At 43.7% G+C, this 24,161-nt stretch overlaps 1 protein-coding gene across 6 annotated transcripts in view; it reads right to left on the bottom strand.

The window, feature by feature from the left end:
- Positions 1-3,793: 3,793 nt before the first annotated feature.
- Positions 3,794-24,161, bottom strand: part of ADPRHL1 (ADP-ribosylhydrolase like 1) — a 39,701-nt gene continuing 19,333 nt past the window's right edge. The window contains exons 6-9 of one of the 6 annotated variants that reach the window (XM_074815221.1): positions 23,030-23,162; positions 21,767-21,920; positions 15,383-15,584; positions 3,794-9,913 (exon numbers count right to left, since the gene is read on the bottom strand). In XM_074815221.1, coding sequence (XP_074671322.1) covers positions 9,896-9,913; positions 15,383-15,584; positions 21,767-21,920; positions 23,030-23,162 — 507 coding nt within the window. In that variant the 3' untranslated portion in view covers positions 3,794-9,895. Of the gene's footprint in view, positions 15,585-19,378; positions 19,552-19,593; positions 19,660-21,490; positions 21,921-23,029; positions 23,163-24,161 lie in introns of those variants that run through there. The other 5 variants (XM_074815224.1, XM_074815220.1, XM_074815222.1 and 2 more) reach the window with 5 other exon arrangements.

The following is a 24,161-nucleotide window of genomic DNA, read 5'->3' as shown; positions in this document are numbered from 1 at the left end:
TAGTAATGTTTAATGATCAGCCAAAGTAGTAATAATAGCATCTTCAGGGTCATATCTTCATGCCTAGTAAACAGCTGGTCATGCACACAAAATTAAGCATATGGGAGAGCTGTTAAGGAGCATGAATTCTTAGCTATCTGTTTTTTCAGATTCCTTTAAGGATGCAGGGCTTTCCCCCATCTTGTCAGCAAACAGCCACGTCTCCAAATGGCAAACTCGCCATCTGCAGGCCAGCAAGACAACTCACAAGGACCGGGGAACAAAACAGCCCCACAAGCTCAAGGACACCTTGCTTACGGTGGTCTTAGGGTTTCCTCTCCTTTTATACACCAGTTAGCAAAAGGAAATCGCTCTTTGGGTGCTATCCTAAATTTTAGAGTGTCTGTCTCCAGAGGTTTATCCTATGCCAGTGGATTGTTTAAAAAATATCTAAAAAATTGAACTTCATGTTCTTCTTCAGCAGGCTTTTTCTACCCTTGCTAGTGGTCTCCTCATGCCTGGTCCCAGCTGCAAGGAGGGAGCACGCTGCAGGGCTCCTGCCCCCTTCGGCTTCCCAGCCCAGGCCTTAATACCCTCCCCTGCTACTAGAAATCAACACCGGTTTCCCCATGAAACGTGGTTTTGATTGGAACATACTGTTTCTTAAGCATATTTTTTTCCATGAAAACACGTTTGATTTTTGAAAGATACCAAAACACGGTGTTTCAGGAAGTTTGAGCTTTCTTTGTCAGGCTGGAGGAACATTACTGGAATGCATTTTTCTATTTAAAATAAATTTTAAGGAGAAAGGTTACCTTATTTCAGTGGCTGTCTTGTAGTGCTCAGGATCACAGTCACATCCAATTAACAGTAAAAAGTCAAAATCAAAAGATTTTTATAATATTGTTTCCATTCAGCCCTTTAAAAAAGAAAGAAGAGGAAACTGAGGCAACCTCAGTTTCACCCCATTTCGAATAAAAGCTATCTCAAAGCTGCCAAAAGGAAAACACACATAGTCAGCTCCCCCAACAACAGAAGGGTTTGTAAGCACCAGAGAGGAACCAGAGAACCTGCAGCCCTGTCTTTGCCAGCCCTGTGTAAGCCATGCCCTAAATACCATCATGCAACATGCTAATGAGAAACAGCAGAGCCTTGTTATTGCTATGCCTCCTGCCCATAATTCACTGTGCATTTGGCCCCACTGGTCCTAACAACTGTGAGGGAAACCCAAGCCTGTCTGCCATGGCCTCCTCTGGCTCTTATCAGCGGTTTGGTTGTGGTCTTGTTCCACCTAGAGCTTCTGCTGCAGAGGGAGCTGCCCTGATGCTGAAGAATTACGAGGAGGTCAGCCACCAGGTGAGGGGCTGCCCAGCAAACCTGTCAGAGCTTTGGGGTCCTGTTGCTGCTGGCTGACTTACTACACTCTTACAATCCTTCATCAGTTACAGGGCACTCAAAGAATTTTAACAATCTTTATGGAGGCTGTCATGATCTCATGGCCTTCAGAATTGATGCTGGACTGTTCTTCAGCCCCTAGGAAGCAGACAATTATCTCATCATAGTTTAGCCCCTGAGATTTGCAAACAGCTGATTTTTCATTTTAACATGCGTTTCTAAAGGAGAAAGCATAAAGAAAGACCTGATTTTGCATTTTTGTTTGCCTAGAGTTGGGTGCTAGTGGTGTACATTGGAGAGCAGTGGTCATTTATTTTAAAAAGATATTTTAAAAAGTTGGTGGACCAATTTTTTAATGCAAAATTAGGTGTCAGTGTTAGCATGTTTGAAAGGGAGCACCCAGAGGTTGTGTCTGTGCCACGTGTCAGCTTCCAGGTGAATTCTGAAAATGAGGGCCTGAAGTTAATAGGAAATAATAAATGTAATCTTCAGTTTGAGTTTCAACATTGCCTGGAAGCTTCAAGGAAGCTCTTGGTTGCAGTCAGGTAGATGGTATATCTGCATACATACACTTGTTGCAGACTACCATGACTCAAAGAACTTACATATCACATATACAAAGACAGTCACCAAGGTAAGGGGAAAAAATCATTCATTCCCGTTATGCAGATGGAGAAGCAAGGTATAGAAAGAAGCTGATTCTTTTGATATGAGAAAGATTTACTCTACTGGGGGGGGGGGTGGGGGGTTGGAATCAAGACTTACCTGTGTTTTCATTATATTTTCTTAGGAACAGCTTGTGCTTAAGTGCTTGTTCCCATGTGGTACTTGTACAGGTCTGTTTCTTCTAATTAGTGACATTCAGCTTCATACTCGCTCCTGCCAGGAATCTTGCTCCCACACACTTTACACACACCCTTTTTGCCTTTTTCAAACATGGATTGTATGAGCCAGCAAAGAGAAACACCAGAGGAACATCAGAAGTCCCCAGGCAACTGCTTAGCATCAGTTTGAGTTGCAGCTCCACCAAATATACAGCTGAAAAAGTGTTGCCTCTGTATGGGATCACTCTGATAACCTGCGTGCTCACATGGGTTGTCTCCCACTGCAGCTCTGCCCACTCTCCACTGCAATTCTCCTGCTCAGTGGCCATCTCACCTACACATGTCACCTGGAGAATTAACGCTGAAAGAGCCGAAGTGGAGACGAGGATCTGTGGTGTTGGTTTTGGAAGAGGAGTCAGATGCACAGGACAATGGTGACTGTGGGTGGGCAGCCTCTGCCCTGGTTTCCCTGTGCTGCTCGCACCCAGGCGGTGGGCCCAGGCTGTGTGCTTGCCAGACCCTGGCCACAGCTGGCACCCGAGCTCCCCAGTGCCTACAAAGTATGTCCTCTGTTTTGCAGGTGGAATGCATGGAGGGATTAAGTGCTGATGACTGCACAGTTTGTGACAAGAAAGAACAGAACTAAACTCGGCTCCTCCAAAACATTTTCAAAGGGGGCAAGGTGAATCCTCATCAAGATCCCTCTCTTCCCTTCACCAGCATTTGTGGGAGCAGAAGAAAGGCCCAGCTCAGGCAAGGGCTAGGAGTATCCCCAGGGTTTGCTCCTCACAGGCTAGCTCCAGATTTGGCCAGCTGCTCCGGCAAGCAGCAGGCAGGGCTGGAGCGCTTGCAGGTCACCCTGGACCACTCTGTGGGTAACTGTATTTCCACGTTCAAAGGTTCAGTTTTGCTTGAGTTTTGTGGTCTGGAGGGGACAGCATCCAGCAATCTCAACAGTAAATGCTGCTTTCCTACTCCTTCCTGTTATATATGAAGGAGTAGCTGTCCAAGGCCTTTCTGCAGCTCTAACGCACTAATGCAGCCACCAGGTTACTGGCTTCTCCTGCCAGCCTCGAATCACGGATAGCCAAACCTGATCCAGCCCTGCTGTGGCACCAGATTCATTTCAGGTGTGCATTTAATCACTCCTATCACCAAGGAAAAGCAAGATAGGTAGTCGTGTCAGGTCATGCAGCCCTGGCTGGCCACCCCCACTCTACGGACATCATGGGATGAGGAGGTTGGTCCCACCAGCCAGGTCCTTAGCCCGTCACTGCTCCTGTTTTGGTGGCTGGAGTCACCTCCCTGGCACTCAGCCTGCTCTTTGGCTGGGCCTGAGCAGCCAGCAGGACCAGGGCAGCAAGAAGCAAGCTACATAAAATGCAGCTTGTCATGCTCTTTTCAAAGCCACAATATTTGCATAATTAATGCTTCACATTTTCTACCTATTCCCAGCTGTCCCATGAAACTCAGCATGTGTCAGCTCTCTTGGGCGTAAGGAAAACAGTTTGCATACTGATGAGATACTTACAGGCGCTGTTTGTCTTTGTTTCTCATGCTCCTTCCTTGATAATGACAGAATGATTACAAGATCATTATTTTGTATGCTTTTATTATTTTCGTCTTCTCAACACACAAGTAAGACTCAATGGTACAAATAAGTAACCCATCTAAGAAGGAAAACAGTTTTATTAAGAAATCTGTATAGTATGACAATGGTACAGACTTTCTTGTTACATGATGGGTGTAATTTAAATGAGTTAATAAAGAAGATGTCTTTTGGGGATTTCTGTTCTTCTGTGATAAGCATGCTGGAGCCGGGAGACAGTTGGAGCTGAGATACATTTGGTGCGACCTTATCTGGGCGCTTGGATCACTGCTGTCCGCACTGTTCCCATTCTTCAGAAGAATGAAAGTTCTCAGTAACCGGAGCTAGCAATCCAGAGCTGCCTTTGGGTCGTGCATTGTATTGGTACAAATCTCAAGTGACACAAGTATTTCACTCTGATGGTGTAACTTGGCTAAACACAGTCATTTCTTGGTAAGGAGGGACTGACTCTGCAGTGTCCAAGTTCTCTTCCTTTGATTCCTTCCAGAAGCCTTGGGGAGCACAACAATGGGAAGGATTCACCTTCTTTTTAGGCTGCATCTCAACCATAAAAACTCTCTCACCTCCCTCCAAGGGCCAGAGTGACTGACTTAGCAACTGCCATGGTGCAGGCCAAAAGAGGTGTGTGGTCTGCAGAAAGCAGTTGCAATTCCTTGCGATAAAAGCAGTCTGCACTGGTTGCATTCACTCACAGGGCTGTGGAGAGCTGACTGGTCCCTGCATGACAATTCACAGCCATATTTTTGTATATGCAGGGGAAAGTAGGTGCCTGTGAAACTCTCCTGTATTTCAAAATCTGAGTCAATTTTTTTAAAAGGGGCTTTGGTTGCCTAACATGAGGCATCTTAGGAAAGGAAAGTGATTTTCAGACAGCAAGCGCTGAGCACTTCCTCAGAAAATTAGATCCTTTGATAAGGTGTCCCATATTGGATATTTAAAGTCACTAGCCATTTTCAAAAATATAGGTCCTAACAGATATTTGGTGGCTTTTTGAGGATAACCAGTTCAGTGCATTATAGTTCTTTATGGTGTTATTACCTCAGGAAATTTTCCCTCTGGCAGTGCGTTTCTGCTGTTGCATGACACACATCACTGAAAGCCTGCTGTAGCATTTGCTTGCCCAGTGAAAATCCTACCATTTAATGAAGTTGTTCTTGCACCTGCAGCTCAGTGAAATACAAGCAACTGGAGGCGTATTAAGAACAAACCAGGTACAGTAACAGGAGGTGTCTAGCCATTCTCAAAACTGTTTCAGGTCCTTCAGGTAGTAAGAGGTAAAATACTGACCTGCTGCTTCTTTAGCTATTCAGTATACAGTCTTTTAGTTGGCAGAAAAGCAGATACCCAGCAAGATTTTTTTTCCTATGTTGGAAGTTCTCATCAAGGAGTGAGAAATGTTCCATTCTGTAAAAAGAGATGCTCATGGAAATGAAAAAGAGAAATAAAGCTTGCAGGACATGATGCATTTTGGAAACCACATAGTGAGTAGAGTAGTTAAAACTCCTTCCACTAATATCTGATAATACCCCTGTGGTTATTTCTCAGGTAACAGAGATTTCCTTTAGTGTTCCAGATCAACTCCCCACCCCAAAAGCTCTAAGAATCCCCAGTTATTACTTGTAAGATTTCTCTGGTCACACAGACAAGCTCCTTTTGGATGGTGTGCAGTCCTTACCATCACAGGAATAAGAGAAGAAATGGTTCCCTAAATTTCCCCATGGTTCCCATAATTATTCCCACTTTTCCTCTGCATTCATCACCGCTTGCTTGCAACCTGCTTTACAGATTTAGCCATTAGGTGGAGCGTTTCTACTGTCAGCAGCCAAGGGGTTTCATCTGTAGCATCTCCCGGATGGGACAGATCCTTTACCGAAATCCTGAATAATCCCTGTGTGCTGGGATCTGCTGGATGCAGGTGGAAATGAAAAAGCTAAAATGGGAGGAAAAGTGGCGTTTTAATATGCGGTCTTTTCTATTGTCTTTAGTGCTTTCTTCTATTACCAGCTCCATTGACATACAAAAAAACCTGTAATGGGGAAAACCTGAGACAAATCATGCAACTTAAGGTCTTGGTCTCTATCTTTTTTGTCAGGTGTGATGTGTTAAAGATTGTCTGAGAAACAGCTCTAGAAGATGCTGATAAATTACTAAGTTATTTCACAGTTCAGAGCCAGAAGTGTGCATTCATTAATTTTTTGTTTCATTTGAACCATTTGGAATCAGACAACACTACCAGGACAACTGTTTCTTCCCAGTTTTGGGGTCTGCAGAAAAGTAGTGACGTGTTTCCCAATTTTAATGTGGACTGTTTGTGCCTCATGGTCAGCACTGGCCTGAGTTCTGCCACTGGCTAAATCTTCACAGGTCTTGGGATCTTTTTGCTGAGAGTAGCTATGCTTTATATGCCCACTTTCAATTTAAAAAAAAAAAAAAATCAGCAAGCGGGAGCTCTTTGTTACAGTTTCACAGAAACAACACTCACCCAGCACAGCTTAGCAGCCCTTTCTGAACTGAGGGGGGAGAGGGAGCTCTCAGCCCTTCCCCTGGGCCTTCTGAGCATTCTCGGTGCCTGAAGCTCCAGAAATACAGGCATCACATTCGCTTCACAAAACTTTTGGAGAAAGTGGTGATCTCTTTACAAAGCTGGGACTCTGAGGCCTGTGTTTGTCCCACTCAGCCCCAAGTGCCTCAGCTGAGGGCTGTGCTGATGTAAGAGATGGAGGGAGAGTGAGGCCTAGTTGACCTAGTGCCTAGTTTGGGACCAAAGGCAGAGGTTTGTCCTTCAGTCAAAAATGCAGGAGGATGAATGGGGCTGCTGGAGATGATGAGTGTGTGTTTGACAGTGGGAAGGAGACTGTACTACCACACTGCTATGCAGTTTTTTTCGGGTCTGTGCTTGGCTACCCAAATCACCCCAAACCAATCCTTTTGTATCCCATATTCCTAAGCCTGTTTGAGAGGTGTCCTGCTGAAGTGCTACGGGAGGTTTTTGCTATGGCCTAATTAGAGAGGACATAAAAAATCTGAAAGACTTTGCTGATGGCTGCTGCTGGAAGCCTTCCTGGCTTCTCTGCTTGCCCCAACCTCTACTCCACCACTTACCACCAAACCCCCCTCAGACCTGCTTCTTCAGCTGGGACCCTTCAGGAGCCCCGGGTGCAGCTTGGAGTCAGGACTCCCTTAAAAAAACTCCTTTATTCAGACTTTCAAACACTCCTGGAAAGCTACACTTTGGAGAAGTGGCCTATGTCTGGGGAAATGACACTGTCATTCATTTTGCCCAGTCCCCTTAAAAAGTTCTCTCTCTCTGAGAGGCTAGTTCCGTAAGAGTCCAAATTTCAGACTATGTCACCGCAGAGGGGTAACCTTGAAAAACGTTCTCTACCTGGGCTTTGTTTTTTCTTTCTTTACCTTGTGCCTGGCCTAGTTTTGATTGTCTGTCTGTATCTGTAGCTAAGCCAGGGCTTTAAAGAAGCATTACTAAAACTGGCAAAAAAAAAATCCTGCTACATTAGTGAGGGCTAAGGACCTAATGCCTTCAATGACCTTGAGAGATGTTTGCCTTAAAAGATGTGGTTTAGTAAAGCAAAGGGTTGTAGTGTGGTGGAAGGAACAGAACTGTACAGAATTATACACACCATGCAAAAATACAACAGCCAAGAGATGTGCCAACAAATGCATCGAAAATACCTGTTGCCTGGTCAAAGTGAAATAGCAGCCCGGGAGGGCGTTCCCTTCACTGCCTCTCCTGTGACAAGGTGGGAGATGAGCATAAAGGGGAGCAGAGGCACAGGACCTCACCTCCCAAGGCAAGGAAGACTGGGAAGGACTCCTGGGCACTGGGAATAAAACTTTATTTTCTATTGTGTATCTCCCTCACGCAAGGGTCTCACCAGGGTTTAAGCCTTGCCGTTTGCACATGTTCTGGCACAGTTGACATAGATCTGCATAATCCTCCTCAGACTCCTGTTCTTTCTGAATTACCCATTTCTGACATTTCTTTGCTTATCACCAGTCCTAAATTTCCTTCCAGCATGATCTGGAGTGGCTTGTTTTGGGCTGTTGACTGCAAGACACACCAATCTGCTACTGCGCTTCTAGCCATCGCCACGGGAATTTGTATGGCTTCACTCTCTCCTTTCCTGGAGGATAAATTGTGTTAGCTCCTGAAATTCAAAACTCAGTGATTTGCTTAAGTGAAGCATTACCCTTAAGGATGCATTTAGTGCAAATCTCTGTCATGTTTTAATTGCACTTCAGGGAGGAATGGTCAATTGACTTGGATGGATGATTTATGTTTTAGCAGCAGAGATTAAGACATGCAGCAACCTAAAAGTTAATCCCCACAAGATGACTCTGCCTGACTTGTCCTGAATACAGGGTGCTGCATTTGAGTCTTCTAGTGCTGTATCTCTGTTGAGAAGAACAGACATTGCAGGTGTAAACTGGAAGAGTTGAAGGTCTCCTGGTATGCACTGACTAGCTCTCCTTGTGGGTATCTGCTTAATATCTGACAGACAGAAGTCCTTTAATTTGTGACAGGGTAGTGATCTTTCCAGGTGTGAATAAGGGGCAAAAAAAAAAATTATTTTAAAATATTAGAAAAAGAATAATTAAAACAGCTGCTCCTGTGCTGGCAGGAGAAGCCAGCTAATAAAGAATATACCATTCAAGTCTGGTGCAAAAGCTTTATGTTGTGAAGACTTTTCTCAAATGGGAAATGAAATCATGGACAATAAAAAGCAAATTATGATTTAGGTTTAGTACAAAGTGGCCTTTATGGTTGCCAGCTCATAAAAGCTTTGTGGGTGAAACACACCTCTGCTCAGAAGGAGGTACCTCCAATAAATTCCATTTAGCTTCTATTTTGAGGACTGGTGTGATAATACATATGTGCTTTTCGTTTTGTGAGCCTCCAGATGCCAGAAAGCCTAATTCTTGGCATGTTGCAAAGGAAAAGAAATCAAAGTCTAAGCCTCTTCAGCAGCCAGGGGACACAATGTTCACGTCCCCTCTTTCTCCCGCAGTGTCCCTGGCTGGGCCAGCCCAGTTGTCACGTATGTGACTCATGTGCATTGTGCTGGCAAACAGGTTGGATCTCAGCTTGCTGCCAGCCTGCTCTTGTCCTTGTTCCCTTGCTGGCAGTAGGTCAGGGCGCTCGGCCAACCTGGGCTGGAGGAACGGCCAGCCCTTGGCTGCAGAGTGCGGTTGTGGAGAGCGTCTTAAAAACTGAAGGGAAGTCACTGCCATGGGGGAGAAGGACCTCACTTGTGTAAAACCTCTCTCTTTCTGGATAGATCTGCAACTTTCTGAAGGTGGGTCCTTAGGATATGCCTTTAGGGTTCCTCCACAATAAGTTTTAACCTGAATGCATGGTTACAATGCTAAATTAAACTGGCATATGGGAGAGTAATGCTGTAAGATTTCTCTGTCTGTCACAGCTTTGCTATGACACCCAAGGCAGCAACCCTGCCCTCACTTCTCCAACTCAACTTTCATCACACACAAACTTTGCGCAGAAGACACTATTACTATAAACACAAAAAATCATATCCCATTAGTAGGATTCAGTGACACTGGCTGCTTCTTACTGCTCCGTTTCACATTGTGTTGTAAAAAACCCCACTTCCTAAGACTTTTAATGTGAGCTGTGGCACCTGCCTCCTGTCTGTGTGCCCTGGGAATTGGAGTGGGACAGATGTCCAAGGAAGAGCTGAATTGCCCTGGCAAGGTGTTGAGTCTCTCTGACTTACATTGTCCTCAGGAGAGGTCCTCAGGGCCTTTCAGTGTCAAGCTTTTCTGAGCTCTTACACTTGTTGCATGTTCATCTGCAGTAATTAAGAACCCCTTGAAATGGTGTATCTTCACAACAATAATGCATACAGTATATGGTCAAAGTGCAAATAGCTTCAGAGAAGGTTAAATCACTATTTTTCCAATGTTAATATTAATGAGGCTGAACATTTGCATTTGCTGTAAATCCTCTTGTAGCATCAATGTCCTTTGAGGATTTTTCTGCAGATAAATGAAGCATTCCTCTCCTTCCCTCACTACTTCTGCCAACAGCGTCACTCAGTGCAGCAATAGATCAACAGTTCCTGTTAATCTGTGAAAAGGCAGAGCTTAGAACAAGCGCTTTTTGACATAATTAAAGCTGACACTGCCTAGCACCATTCCTGGAAGAAGTACTAGCAGAGGTTCATTAGAATAAGTAAATACAAATAGAGTTCACCCTGAACAGTCGTCTTTGTTACAAACAAAACCCATTAGTTAGCAAGGAGAGTCTGGAGCAGGGCTGAATTCATGCTGATCTCAAAGCCCTTCTCATATTTAATTTATAAACTGATGATTAATTCAGTGATTAGCTAATTCACTTGCAGTGATTAATTTAATTCATGTCTTCAGGCTAATGTTTAAGAAAGGAAAAAAACCCAGCTCAGATAGATGCACATCAATGTCCTTGTGATTAAAAAATGATAATATAATGCCCTGGAGAGTAAAGGAAAAAAGAAAGATTGAGAGAATCGGTGGCATGATCACTTGTAAGTTCTTGCCTAAGCTGTAGACGTATTTTTTAGCTGTGATGTTTAAATGTGTCAGTTACTCTAATGATCAGTGGTTTGAAAGATGAATCTAAGGGTCTTTCACTGTAGCTTTCCACTGTGTATTTTGAGAATGACGCTGCTTTAGAGCAGTCCTCTAGTTCTGTTTTTTTCTCACTTGTTTTGCCAGCTGCCTGCCAGCTCTCCTCCCTTTCAGCAACATCTTTCTCATGCCTCACCAAATTCTTTGATGAGAGCACTTGGTACTTCTTAAATCCAGGCTGCTTTTTCCTATTTCCAGCAGGATTTTCCTCATCTTTTGATGCAACATGAAATGAGGATGATTTGGGGGACTTCTCTGTATTAAACAAACTGGTCTCTTTTGGGACAGTATTGCTTTTACAATTTATGCCACCACTTGGCAATGGAGCTTGATAGCTCTTGAAGTTGCTCACAGGGCCTTCTTTTCCCGAGCCATCATTGCTGTGCTTCTCTGACTGAGCTGAAGAGCATGGCTGGTATTTCTCTCTTCTCCCAGGTCCACTCTTCTTTTCTGGGCTAGCAGTTTTGTACGTTGTTTTTTCATCAGGTGGTAGTGGCGATTGCTTCTTTTTGGTTGTGGCGTTCTTTTCTTGAGGCTTCACCACTGAATTTGAAGATGGGGACTGGCACACCCCAGAACCTAGATCTTTCCTTTTATCTTTTACAGCACTTGCACCAGGCTTTGTAAAACTTTCAGATACAGTTTGTTGGTTTTCTCCTCCTGGAGTATTTTTCTCAGGCTTTGTTGATTTACTTGAAGGAGGTAACTGATGGTTCCCAGAACACTGATGTTTATCATCCTTTTTTACATCCTTAGTTTCAGGTGACCTGATGTCCTCCGCTGCTCTTGTCTTTTGCTTTCTATCTCCTGAGGTATTTTTTTCTTGGGACTTCACCACTTTCTTTAAAGAGGGTGACTTCTCAGAATTTGGATCTCCAACTTTTACTTTTACATCATTAGTACCAGGCTTCTTAAAACCTGCAGAAACTGATGTTTGTTGCTTTTGTTCTGGAGTATTTTCTTCTTGAGGCTTAACCAATGTTTCTGATGATGCTGATCGGTACTTCCTGGAACTTGGAAATTTGTTCTTCTCTTTTGCAGCATTCGTATCAGGCATCGTAAAATCTTCACATCTTGTTTGCTGCTTGTCTCCTCCTGGAGTGTTTTCTTCATACTTTTCTGATTTTCTTGAAGGCTGGTATTTTCCAGAACACTGGTGTTTATCATCCTTTTTTACATCCTTAGTTTCAGGTGACCTGATGTCCTCCACTGCTCTTGTATTTTGCTTTCTATCTCCTGAGGTATTTTTTTCTTGGGACTTCACCACTTTCTTTAAAGAGGGTGACTTCTCAGAATTTGGATCTCCATCTTTTACATCATCAGTACCAGGCTTCTTAAAACCTGCAGAAACTGATGTTTGTTGCTTTTGTTCTGGAGTATTTTCTTCTTGAGGCTTAACCAATGTTTCTGATGATACTGATCGGTACTTCCTGGAACTTGGAAATTTGTTCTTCTCTTTTGCAGCATTCATATTGGGCATCGTAAAATCTTCACATCTTGTTTGCTGCTTGTCTCCTCCTGGAGTGTTTCCCTCATGCTTTTCTGATTTTATTGAAGGAGGTATCTGATATTTCCCAGAACGCTGGTGCTCATTATCCTTTTTTACAGCCTTAGTTTCAGGTGACCTGGTGTCCTCTGCTGCTGGTGTCTTTTGCTTTCTCTCTCCTGAGGAGCTTCTTTCATGAAACTTCAGCAGTTTGTTTGAAGAAGGTGACTGGCTCTTCTCAGAGGTATGTTTACTCTGTTTTTCATCTGACTTAGTTTCAGGCTTTACAAAGTCACCTGGTGACATTTGCTTCTGTGTCTCTAGTGGGGATGATTTCTTGTCTTGCTTCACCAATGGATCTGATAATGGTATTTGATTTTTAGGATCACACAAAGTATTCCTCTCTCTTTCATAGATCTTTTTATGCTGCACTGGTTCATTTTTCAAATTATGAGGGGTATTCTCCTCATCAGTAGTCTTATTGTCCTGCCTTGATGTATTTCTTGGTGGCATTGAATAATTCTTGAAGTTTGACTTGATGTTTTTCTTCTCTGCACTGTCATTTGCATGTTTCGTTGGTACGTTTGATGAGGACAGGTGGTGTTTCCCATTATTGTAGCAGATATTTTCATCTACTGTCATATCATGTTCATGTTTCACAAAATCTCTTGAAGGTGTTAGAAGCTTCAAACTCTGCCCAGTATTTTTCACTCCTTGAATGTTGGTATCATGCTCTGATGAAGGTAACTGGGATGTTTGAGGTCTATGAGCATTATTCTCATATGAAGTGTTATTAACATGATCCACCGTATCAGTTGGTGCGAATACTTTTTCCTCCTCAGATTTATGCAAGACATTTATCTCTTCTCTCTCTTCTGTCTCCATCCTATCATTCTCATGCTTCATGTCATCATCTGATGACAAGAACTTATCCTTTTTATGTTTGGAGACCTTATTTCTACCTTTTGCGTGATTCTTTTGGTCTGAGAACAATTCAGTTGGTGAAGGAAACAGGTTCTCTTCCAGCATATCACTTCCTTGCTTCGTGGTATCATCTGAAGTTAGTTTTTTTTTCTCCTCCAAGGGTAATAGGGGCTTTCTTGATAGTGTGGTTTTATTTTCATCTTTTCCTGGCTTCTTGGTTGAAAGTGAAAGACAGTTCTCAAATCTCTGACATGTATTTGTCTCTTCAGCTGTAGAGTTTTCATCTTCTGTTACATGATTTGGGGACAGCACTTGGTTCTTAAAATCACATGCAGTTTTCTTCTTCACCATAATATCATTCTCATGGTTTGTCAACTCATCTGAAGAGGGTGATGGATGCTTCTCACAGCCATGGCTGGCATGCTCATCTCCCACACCACCAGCTCCCTGTCTCACCAGATCTGTAGGTGGAAGGGCTGGGGGATTTCCAAGAATACAGTGGATTCTTTGTCCTGCAATCCCACTCACTAGTGTTGGTAAAGAGGTTGACGAGGGTGACTGCCATGCCTCAGAGTCAGGCCAGGGAATCTCATCTGCAGTGGCCTCTTCACGCTCAGTGAAAGATTTGGATGGCTTGTGACAGGTCTCCAGGTCAGTCAAGGTACTCCTGTGCAGGGCTTGATTGTTTGCATGATTCATCATTTCATTTGATGAAGATAATTTGTTCTTCCCAAAATCTTCTTCTGCAATATAGGAACTGTGCTTCACAAGGTCACCTGGCAAAGGGCTTTGTGTCTTTTCCAAATGATAAGGGATGTGTTCTTCTTCTGCAGCACCAGGCTTCTGCTTCTGGCTCTCATTTGGGGACACTGTGGGTTTGGTCTGATTTGCATCTGGATTTGATATGTCCACACTGGAATTACCAAAGTTATTTTGTGGGCTGAGCATTTGAGGAGGCTGTGTCTGGTTGGCTTTGGATTCATTTTGCATTTGGCTGTTGGGTGTTTTATTCTCCTCTTCCTTTTCAGTTGGGACTTCACTATTATTTTTGATAGAAGTAGGGGATATTTTGTTTTCACTGTGATATTTCGCTCCTTCTTTGGCTTCCTTAGAACATCTGCCTCTTAAACCTGGTGCCTCTTTTTGGACTACTGGTGGCCTTTTGCCAGAAGCTGGTGTTAGGAGAGTTAGCTGTTGATCCTCCATTGGAAGGTCAACTTCACAAGATGCTTGAACTCCTGAAGAGTAAAATGGCAGAATGTTTTCCAGTGCTTTATGCTCTGGAAAACATTTTTGGCCTTCAAAGAAAGAATCCTTTTCTGACTCTGTGAGCCCTGTGTCAGCTTCCTCTGAGCTGTATACGTACATGGTTATTTCAGGAATCTCACTTGTTTTAGTATCCTGAGGACTTTGTTCATGGGATCCTTCAGCTGTGCTACGGTAAGGTGAGTTAGAAGGTGGGCTGTCTTCCTTAACATGTCGCACAGCATTGGTAGTCCCCAATAATGAAGATGTATCAGGTCCAGTTGGCATGTTATTCCTGTTGCAGTCTAGACTACATTCAAACAAGGGAGGAATGCAGTCTGCAAGAGCTTTGTTTTTATGGATAATAGAAGAGCTATTTAGATTAGGATTAAAGCTCGGTCCTTGCTTTGTGAAATCTATTTTAGCCTCAGCGTGGTCCTTTGCCTCAGACATGGCCTCAGGTGCCACCAGTAACTCTTCTTTGTCCTCCCTGTTCTGTGCTGCATTTGCTAGTGTTTTGTTCTCACCAGGCTCTCTGTCCAACCTCCCCTTTTCCTTCAGTGGTGTGTCATGACTGAAAGGCTGCTTCACAGCGTTATTTTTTGACCAGGTCCAAGGATGGTTAATTTCAGTAGCGATGCTGAGTCTGGGCACCGGGACTGTGGAGCACACTAAATATTGGGACTCTGGACTGTTTATATCTGTGGCTGTCATTGCTGCCATGCGCAGCGCTCTGACCTCTGGCTTACGAATAGTTTTTCTGCTTGGAAAGTTTTTAGACTTTTTGTCACCTTTGCGCAAGAGCGATGCTTTCACCTCTGCAGCTGAGCAGAGAGTGCTTTGTTCAAACTGCTCCTTCAGTTTGGACAGGACTGAACTCCTGTTGACTATTTTTGGCAAACCACTGTTTGGCCCCTTCTTTTTCCAGCTGGAAGACTTCTCCTTGGCTTCTTTTTCTTCAGCAGCTAAAAATTTCTTCAGGATGCTCTTCACTGTGTTTTTCCCACTCGCGCAGGTCCACCTTGCTCTTTCACAGGCTGCTGTCTCTGCACCCTCCTCTGCTGCTTTTCCATCTCCTTTCCTGTCTCTGCTTCTGTCCAGCTTGTTACCAGCCCTGCTCACCCACAGCTTCTCTTTAATGACCAGTTTGCCAACTTCTCGCCTTTTCTTGGTATATGGCTCACGATTGTTGTTTAGAAATCTGGACCGCAAGAGCTGAAATCTGGTCGGATGCAGGCCCCTGTTTGGATCTGGACGTGGCTGATTATAACTCACCTTGTTTTCTTTACCTTCTGCCCATTTTGTCCTCTTGCTGCTGAGCTGTGGATCGCCGACTGCGAGCTCGGTGACGTACAGCAGTAGGCTGCTGAGAACAGCAAAGGCCCCTTGCTCAGTTGCCATCCTATTGAGCTTCTTCTTCAGCACCAAAGGGTCTACCAGCATCTTATCATCTCCGCAAAAGCGTGTGCTTTTGGTGCTGTGCAAGAGAAAACAGGAATGTTCCTTTCAAGTCATCAACATTGCCGCTACCTCCTTATTTTGCTTTAATGGCATGCTGCCATGCATAAAATGGAAAAAAATATACTGTAATTTAGAATTTCTCAAGAGAGTTGTCATTAGTGGCCTGTTAAAAAGCATGCAAAGTGCTTTACAAGCTTCATGAGGCATGGTGTAGCAGGAGCGTGCAGGGCTTCACATAGTCCCACACATCACCGTTGGATCTCTCTTCTGTGTTTTGTGGCCAGTGGAAGCACTTAGGGAAGTAAGCAACACTAGTTGGAGTTCCTCTGTGCCACTCCTCACTCATTTAGTAATATTGTGTCCTAATACGAGGGCAACATCAAAGGTGTTTTCCTCTCCTGCTAGGTAAAGCAAAGGCAAAGATAAATATGATGAGAACACAGTTAGCAGGAAAACATAGTTCTGTCTCTGGGTTATAAAACCAGACTCAAACCATTAAAACAAAATATCAAGGCTGAGGAGCACAAATGTGCCACTGATAGTTTTTGCTATTGGTACAGGTTAGAAGTCAGTAGATATCTCTCTAGAATTAAAAAAACACCACAGGAGTTGCATTATTTGCTTTTTGATAGCATTCAAATCCCACATCAGGACTATGCTCTTAAGTCTACTTTGTGAAGGATAGCACCACTGCAAAAACCCTGGCAATGTCCCTTGAATACAACCCCCTTTAATCTGGAGGAAGAAGGCTGGTATGTTGGACCTACGCTTGAGTTTGAAGAATCAGGCCCTTGGACAGCTGGGGATTTAGTCAGTGCTTTAATTGGTGTGGATCAGTTACTAAATAAAATACTGAACTCAGCACAAAAGCTGGAGTGTGAAGTCAATAACAATAGATGGGTCTAGGAAGGAAAAAAGCAAGAGGTGTCAGCTTTCTGACACCACAAAAAGCTGGAAGGTTACTTCACTGTGCAGCGAAATAGTTTCATGCACAGAATGCAGCCTGCATACTGGGAGGGGATTAATTTTTATGAGCAGAAGTGGAATAAAATTCTTTAAATTAAGCCCACACGTAGAAAATGGAGAAAGGCTGCAAAGAGGCTTATCCTTTAGGGAGTGTCAGCCTCGAAAGGTTGGGGAAGGCCTGGCTGTGCCCCAGCAGCTGGTACCCCATGGACCCTGAAAGAAATTGGACCTGGCCCCCCACTGCGATATTATGGAGGCTGTTTGCAAAGTGGGGGGTTGGTCCTCATCCAGTCGGGTCATGACATTTGGGTTCTACTTGGCTGCATTTCAAGTGCACATATTGAAAATTACATTCCTCAGCAGTGGGATGAAGTTGCCATCTTGAATGGAAGAAAGGCTATTTATAATGACTTTGTAGATACTTTTAAAGGCCCATAAAAGAAAAAAGCATGACAACTGGCCCATGTATAATGTGACAAACAATACTTCATAGGTTTTGATTGGGAATAACCGCATTTCAGCATAGCACAGGTGCATGCTCCCATGTGCATAATGTGGTAACATCCACCCTTTCCCTTACTGAATTGACCACAGCCGAGGAGGCAAGGCTTCCATGTTACACCAAGATCCCTGTTTGTCACAAGCATGGAAATTTTCAGAATAAAGAAAAAAACAGAATTCAGGATATAGTTGGCTAAAAATATCCTGGTTCACTCTCCCTCCTATAGCCAGTCTGCTGATATTTTGACTGAAAGCTTGCCATGGCAGAAGATCACTCCTCTCCTACCTAAGAAGTACTTGACTGGTGTATTCAGAAACACACATGGGGCCATCAAACAGCATGATTTCGGGTCAACTCTGATGTCTTAGAACAGCAGTGGAACCAGATTCCCCGCTTACCTCTCCCTTCTGGACTACTTTGGGTACAGCAAATGGCCACAGTAACATATGGACTAGTCCTGCTTTCAGTGACGTCAGCATAGCCAAACTATTATTGACTGTGAAGGGAAGAAGGTTAGACCCTCTCTGCAAGGAATATTCACAGTAATTAATCACTTATGAGCTATAAAATTCAAACAACTTCATTAAAATATATTACTAATGAGCTCTGTTCAGGGTTTTCCTTTTCCACGTTAGAGTGTTCTTACAGGATTCCATCTGAAATGTAGCATTTGTGGGAATACTGCATTGCCCTAAGTACCAAGACATGTTGCATGGATTGAGTGTTTGATCCATATTCATCATTCTGCAAGAAGCAGAAAATGAGCAAACAGCTATGGCACTTATTTAGAGCATCTGCAGTTCTTCCAAGGTGACCTCACCTGCAAACCAGCATCATGACCATCTAAATCTGAAATGTGTTCTGTGCAAGGGCTGTGGTACAATGACACTAAATTCTGAGACCACCACAGAAAATGTGGGTAGTGATGAGTCTGTGTTGTCCCAGTGTTTGGAAAACACCATGTTTCCTCCTCTGGGAAGGAAGGCAAAGTCAGAGTGTTTCACAAGTTCGGAAGTATGACCACCATTTTCAACAGGCTGACATCATTCCTAATATTTCTTCTCCACCTTTTCCGAAGTTGCATCCTGCGGTCCTTAAACTATGTGACCTGTCAGTGAAATATAGACACCTCTATATCAACTACAGATAGTCAACTCTAGTCGCAACTATGGCTGGGAGGAACCAGGCAGGTACCCGCCATGTATAGGGGGAACCCCATGCCAGCAGAAGTCACTTCCTAGTGGTGTGAGCTATGCCAGATGACAAAGTAGATACTTGGGCTCCTCTCTTGATGCTGTGAAATGGCCTAACATGGACTGCAGCCTCTTCACCCCTCTTCTCCCCCAGAGATGCTGGTTTTCATTGTTTTTAATGTGCATGATGCTGCCTCAATGTGCTGCTGGTTTCTGGAAGTGCTGCTGTGTAGTTTTCAGTGTCTGGAGGACAGACTGCTTGGACCTCCAGAGGAGGCAGGGCCACCTTCAAGAGATTCCTGTCTTCTTGGCCCACGAATAATTAAGATGCATAAGAGAGGTAGCTCAGTTATTTATTTATCAGTTCTTTGGTGACACTTATCATGGCAGCATCAGAGTGGCAACAGCCTGATATGTTAACGGGCAGCAGTGCAACCCTATACCCCTGGCTGGCCCATCCCAGGGAAACCTCTGCAGCGGACACCGCTGTGTTGCAGGGTAGAGGAGAGATGACATGCCATGGCAGAGGGTGAGGAGCTGACACTCTCTTCCAGCCCTGCCCACACTGTCCCGCACCAACACACTCCTGCCCTTCCACTCTGTTAGGGGTCCAGAGGCTGCTGAGTGGTGACATCCCATGGTGTTTGCTAAATGCATATGGCTGTAGGAGTTTCTGGTTTACTGTCTCTGGTGCGGAGAAGGGAAGGCCCTGTCTCTTGACCCTGAATTACATGTTAAATATCCAACCACCATTTTGCACACCCTGGCAGCCTGGAGGACTAGCTGCTGCAGAGGCAGCACTCAGGATAGGGGCATGAGCAGGAGGATGCAGTGCTATGGAGACTTCATCAAAAGACAGGAGAAAAAATGGAAAACACTATCCAACTTGCAGAAGCTGCCAGAGATAGATGGATTGCTCTGACTCACTGAGGGTTGACTCTGGGGAAATGGCCATGAGCTGGAGCATGCAAGGTGCTGCATCCTGTAGGTCCCCTTGCCCCCGGGCATCCCGTTGCTACCTGGCTCTGCGTGGTGTTTGGTCCAGTGACCTACCCCTAGATAAGGAGGGCAACCAGGAGCAGCTCTGCCTGCTCAGACCGATGCACAGGCCTTTATAGTGTTTTCAGTGAAATGATGGCCAACACGCCGTTCACCTCAACAGCTGCAGAAATGGTGCTTTATAGGTTCAGTCTTTGGCAACCACTTTTTAAATGAGATTCTCTTATTTGTCTCTGAAACAAAACTTGGTCCTCCCCAGCCTGGATAGAAGGTAAAGTGGGAACAGTTATGAATGCTCTTCATTGTTTTTGTGATTACTTTTTCTAAAGGAAAAGGAAAAGACGAAGTACTGGAGTAAATCCTACCTTATGCAGGATATGTTCTTCTCTCTTCTCTATTGCTGAATTTATTACAGGTATACTAGAGGCATCCTAAACTAGAAGGAATATTTTTAGAAAGTCTTGGTACTGTTTTAAATCAGAAGCTACTGACAGAAATGCTCCCTTTGGTTTAACATATCTCCAAAGCAAACAAGAAAGCATCTTGCGAAGCTAACAAGAGAAAACATGCTAAAACAACAGTGTGTGAAGTAGCTCACAGTACAGAAAACATTTTCATACGGATATTGTCATGCAGGCTGCTATTCATAACGGCATGGATCACCTGCTTCTCTTTCTGCCACATAACATCACAGTGATGATTCCAGTAATTGCTTACATGGAAAGAGGGGTAGGAAAGTACTTATGTATTTTTAGCGATCTTTTTAAAACGCGGTTCAGCAGCTGGAGAAAGATAGGAGAAACCAACACCATGTAGGCACTCATGGTGGAGATTAGAAAGTGCCATGTAGACCTCAGTTTCTGAACTTCTGAGGTAAAACACAAGGTTAAGCACCAGGAACAAATTCTGCGCCCACTTCTTCTGTGTCATTTCATTGAGGATTCCAGATTCGTGCCTGTGCTGCTGTGGGGGCATCAGAATCTCCTTCACCAGGGTCTACTGTTTACTTTTTCTTCTGTGTACAACTTTTAACCAAATCATAGTTTGTGGTTTTCTTGAAGAATAAAAATAAAAAATATAAACGAAAAAGAAAAAGAAAAAGAAAAAGAAAAAGAAAAAGAAAAAGAAAAAGAAAAAGAAAAAGAAAAAGAAAAAGAAAAAGAAAAAGAAAAAGAAAAAGAAAAAGAAAAAGAAAAAGAAAAAGAAAAAGAAAAAGAAAAAGAGGAAAAAAGAAAAGGATGAGGAAAGAGACAATTAGAAAAATAAAAAGAATAAAAAGAAAAAAGAAAAAGAAAAAGAAAAAGAAAAAGAAAAAGAAAAAGAAAAAGAAAAAGAAAAAGAAAAAGAAAAAGAAAAAGAAAAAGAAAAAGAAAAAGAAAAAGAAAAAGAAAAAGAAAAAGAAAAAGAAAAAGAAAAAGAGGAAAAAAGAAAAGGATGAAGAAAGAGAAAATTAGAAAAATAAAAAGAATAAAAAGAGAAAAAGAAAAAGAAAATAGAAAAAGAAAGAAAGAAAAAGAAGTTGGAGAGGCGAGGTGAGGCAACATGAGACTAGGCAAGGCAAGGAAAGGGGAAAAAGAAAAAAGGAAATAAAAGGAAAAGAAAAAAAAGGAAAAAGGAAAAAGGGAAAAGGTAAAGCAGTTGTAACTGTTTTCTTCCTAGGGTTTTTGTGGTGCTCAGACTTGTGAAATATATCACAGCTTGACTGCTGACATATTACAACTGCTTGAAGACCTTAGCCAAAAATTCTGATACTGATACAGCAACATATAACCTGCTCAATCTAAAACCAAAGAATGATGCTTAGAAAATTGTGTAAGATCAATTTATTTACAAATATTTCAGCCAGTTATATTTTTAAAAAACTTTTGTTCTGAAGACTTAAGAAGAATAAAAGTGTAATTCAGAAATTTTAGACACACTGATGCTTTGCTGTTCCTTGGGGGTATTTTTAGTGTTGGCTTTTCCTTTTCTGGAAGCTTCTAATGTAACAATACCTTGCACCACAGTGCTGATGCAGGGATCAGTGGTTCATTAAAAGCTAATCTGTGAGACATTAGGTTTGCAAGTGTCACAGACACATTAGATTTGAGAACATGGAGGAACACAGTGGTGAAAGGATTGCCAAATATACAGAAAATATCCCCATAAGTGGGTACTACCATTAGTTTTGCAGGAAAGCATTAGTTCTGAAAATTAATTTCATATGTGTAATTACTGGTCATAGCTGTTTAGGAAGTGGTATTATAGCAAGTTAGACTGAAGTCAGTCAAAAAAAGTTTTATTTATTTTTTTCCATTTGAGATTATCTCACTGGTTTAAGCAGCACTCTTTATACTCAGAAATCCCTACATCTGTAAAAAAACCACAAAGACTGTAAATATCTAATCAGTCTTCAATAATTCAGCTATCTTCGCTTGCACACAATCTACATACAGCCTTTCAGACTAACTCTCAGCTACTTCCTTTGCTATGAACGTCAGTTATCTACAGGGTCTGATATAGTCTTTATAGAAAGAGAAATGGCAGAAACCGCTTTACTTTTCCTCCGTGGATAGTCGGTAAAGATTCTCGCCCAAGTACTCGAGCCTCTCCCTTTGTTCCAGGTCCTGGTACAAGCCTTTGGGGACCTTGTTCAGGCCGTAAACCAAGCCATACAGGCAGCCAGCAATAGACCCAGTAGCTGCACTTTCTCCTGCAGGTTTAAGCACAATTGCAATGGTCTCTTAGTGTCACCTTTGCATACACAACCAAAAACCGCGGAGAACAGAGGAGGAAATATTGAGTCGCTGATGGAGCATGGTGGGGGCATGTTGGGCCAGTCCCAAAGGCTTGCACCACCCCATGTCCTGCCTTCAACAGTGCAGGTGAGGATGCCTAGGGAAGAGAGTGATGCCAAGGCAAGCATGTGGTGATGCCTCTGCGGCAGGCGCTTTTGCACCAGGAGCTTACTTGATTTGGGGAAAATCCACTCTGACACAACAGCTCTTGCAAGAAGCTAGCCATCATTAGGAAAAAAAGAGGGAAAAGTAGTTGCATGGGTCCCTGCTACACGGCAAACCTCCTGGACTGGAGAGTGTCCCTTTCTTCCCCACAGCACAGAGTGGCACTGCATGTGCCTTAAAACATCTAGCCACGGTGAGTAGCACTGATGCTCTGTGCAGTGCCCATGGGGTCGTGCCTGCCGCGGTCTGCAGCAAGGGGCTGTGAGTTCTCACCACTGTGTTGGGGTGAGTGAGCGACCCAGAGCCTCTGCGAAGGGCCCACACCAGGCAGGGAGGGAGCGGGTGATTCGGGGCTGGGATCCTTCCCCGCTGGCTACGCGGTCCCTCTCAAAAGCCCAGCAGGATGCAGCTGCCAGTGAGAGAGTTATCTCTTGCAGAGCTGTAGAAGTAATTAATTGTGTGCCTCTAAATGCTAGATTTTATCTCCCTGGCACTTGATTGGGCGCTGTATTATTTTTCTCCCTTACTTGGTTTCATTATGTTCAACTAAAGGGTTGCTTTGCCAAAGGCGCCAGCGCTTCAGTGGGGGAAGATGCCAGTCCTTTACAAAGCCATACTGGATTTACTCTTTGTGTACCTCTCAAAACTGTGAGACTTAGATAAAGCATCATTTGAAAAGCACCATGAACTGTTTGCATGGCAGCTGCTGCTGCAAGAACAGCCTTTAGGGCATAAAACCAGGGGCACAGATATAACAGGCAACATGGCAGGTTGGCCAACAGCAACAGCCAACAGCCATGAGGGCTCTCTCCCATCCCCGGTGAGGGAGCGGGGGGCAGGAGGCATGGGGGGCCCTCACCTCCGTGGAACATGGAGCGGTTGCAGAGCTCTGTCCAGTCCCCACCGCAGCCCAGCAGGGCGTCATAGGCGATCATGGGAGCGTCGTGGCCTCGTCTCCCACCCCGGCCCTCGGAGCTCCACCTCCTGTATGTCTGTGGGAGAGACCACAGTGTCAGGGTAGGGCACTAGAATTGGGGACGTGGGGCATGCAGCGACGCCAGGGTGGCTTCTCTGCTGGTCGGTGAGAATTGCTTGTCTTGCAGAGAAAGGGTGGTAGGCAGCTGCGTTGCCTGCACTGCTGCCGGCTGTATGGGATGAGCCAGCTCAGGGGCAGCTACCACAGCCTAGGTGATGCCTGAGGTGCAGGTGTAAGCCTGCACCCCAGCTTAACGCACCAAGTTCTTGGCAGGCCAAGAAGCTGATTTAAGCAAGCCAAGAATGGCAAAAAGTAGATCAAGATAGATTCCAAGTTCACACTCTAGAAATTCCTTATTATTTAAAACATCAGCGTTGGTAAGGGCTTACTTTGTCAGTCCTCTTCCTGCCTCTTGGAAATATTCTGAATTCCCCTTGCCACATGTTTGCAAGTGTTTCAATTAGCCAAGTTTTAAGTGAGGGGGTGAAAAAGTTCCGATTCAGTAATTTCTTTAGGGGGTCAATTTCAGATTATGTTAATTCAAGCCCCCTTCCCTGACTTTTTCTTGTCAAGTCTTTTCTCTCCTCTTCTACAAGCATTTGTTGAACAAAAGGGATAATATTTTGTAAATGTAAGAAGCATTTCTTCCCCAGAAGAAGAAAGAATAAAAAAAAAAATCCAAAAACTTTCTTTTGCAAGGTTTGCAAAGGAAAATCAGATTTTCTCTATAGGAGTTACCTCTGGAACTCACTTATTCCTGTCCAAAATCCCCAAATTAACTCAACACTGATAAATTTATAGTAAAAAAATACCTTCCTTTAAAGGAAATGGGCAGCTTTATTTCCTGAAGTTTAAGTTACATGATGGCAAGTTGAATTGTTGCTGCTTGGCTGGCTCTTGGCTTCTGCAACACATATGAAGGGTTTGCATTTCTATCTATTCACTTTCACCTCAGTCATTACGTACTCGCTTGTGGTTTATCTGCATATACATCAAACAAGGCAGAGTTGGACTA

The sequence above is a fragment of the Strix aluco genome, chromosome 2, assembly GCF_031877795.1.
Source record: "Strix aluco isolate bStrAlu1 chromosome 2, bStrAlu1.hap1, whole genome shotgun sequence".
Classification (NCBI taxonomy): domain Eukaryota; kingdom Metazoa; phylum Chordata; class Aves; order Strigiformes; family Strigidae; genus Strix; species Strix aluco.
The sequence above is the reverse complement of the archived record's forward strand: the minus strand, read 5'-3'. Positions and strand labels throughout refer to the sequence as shown.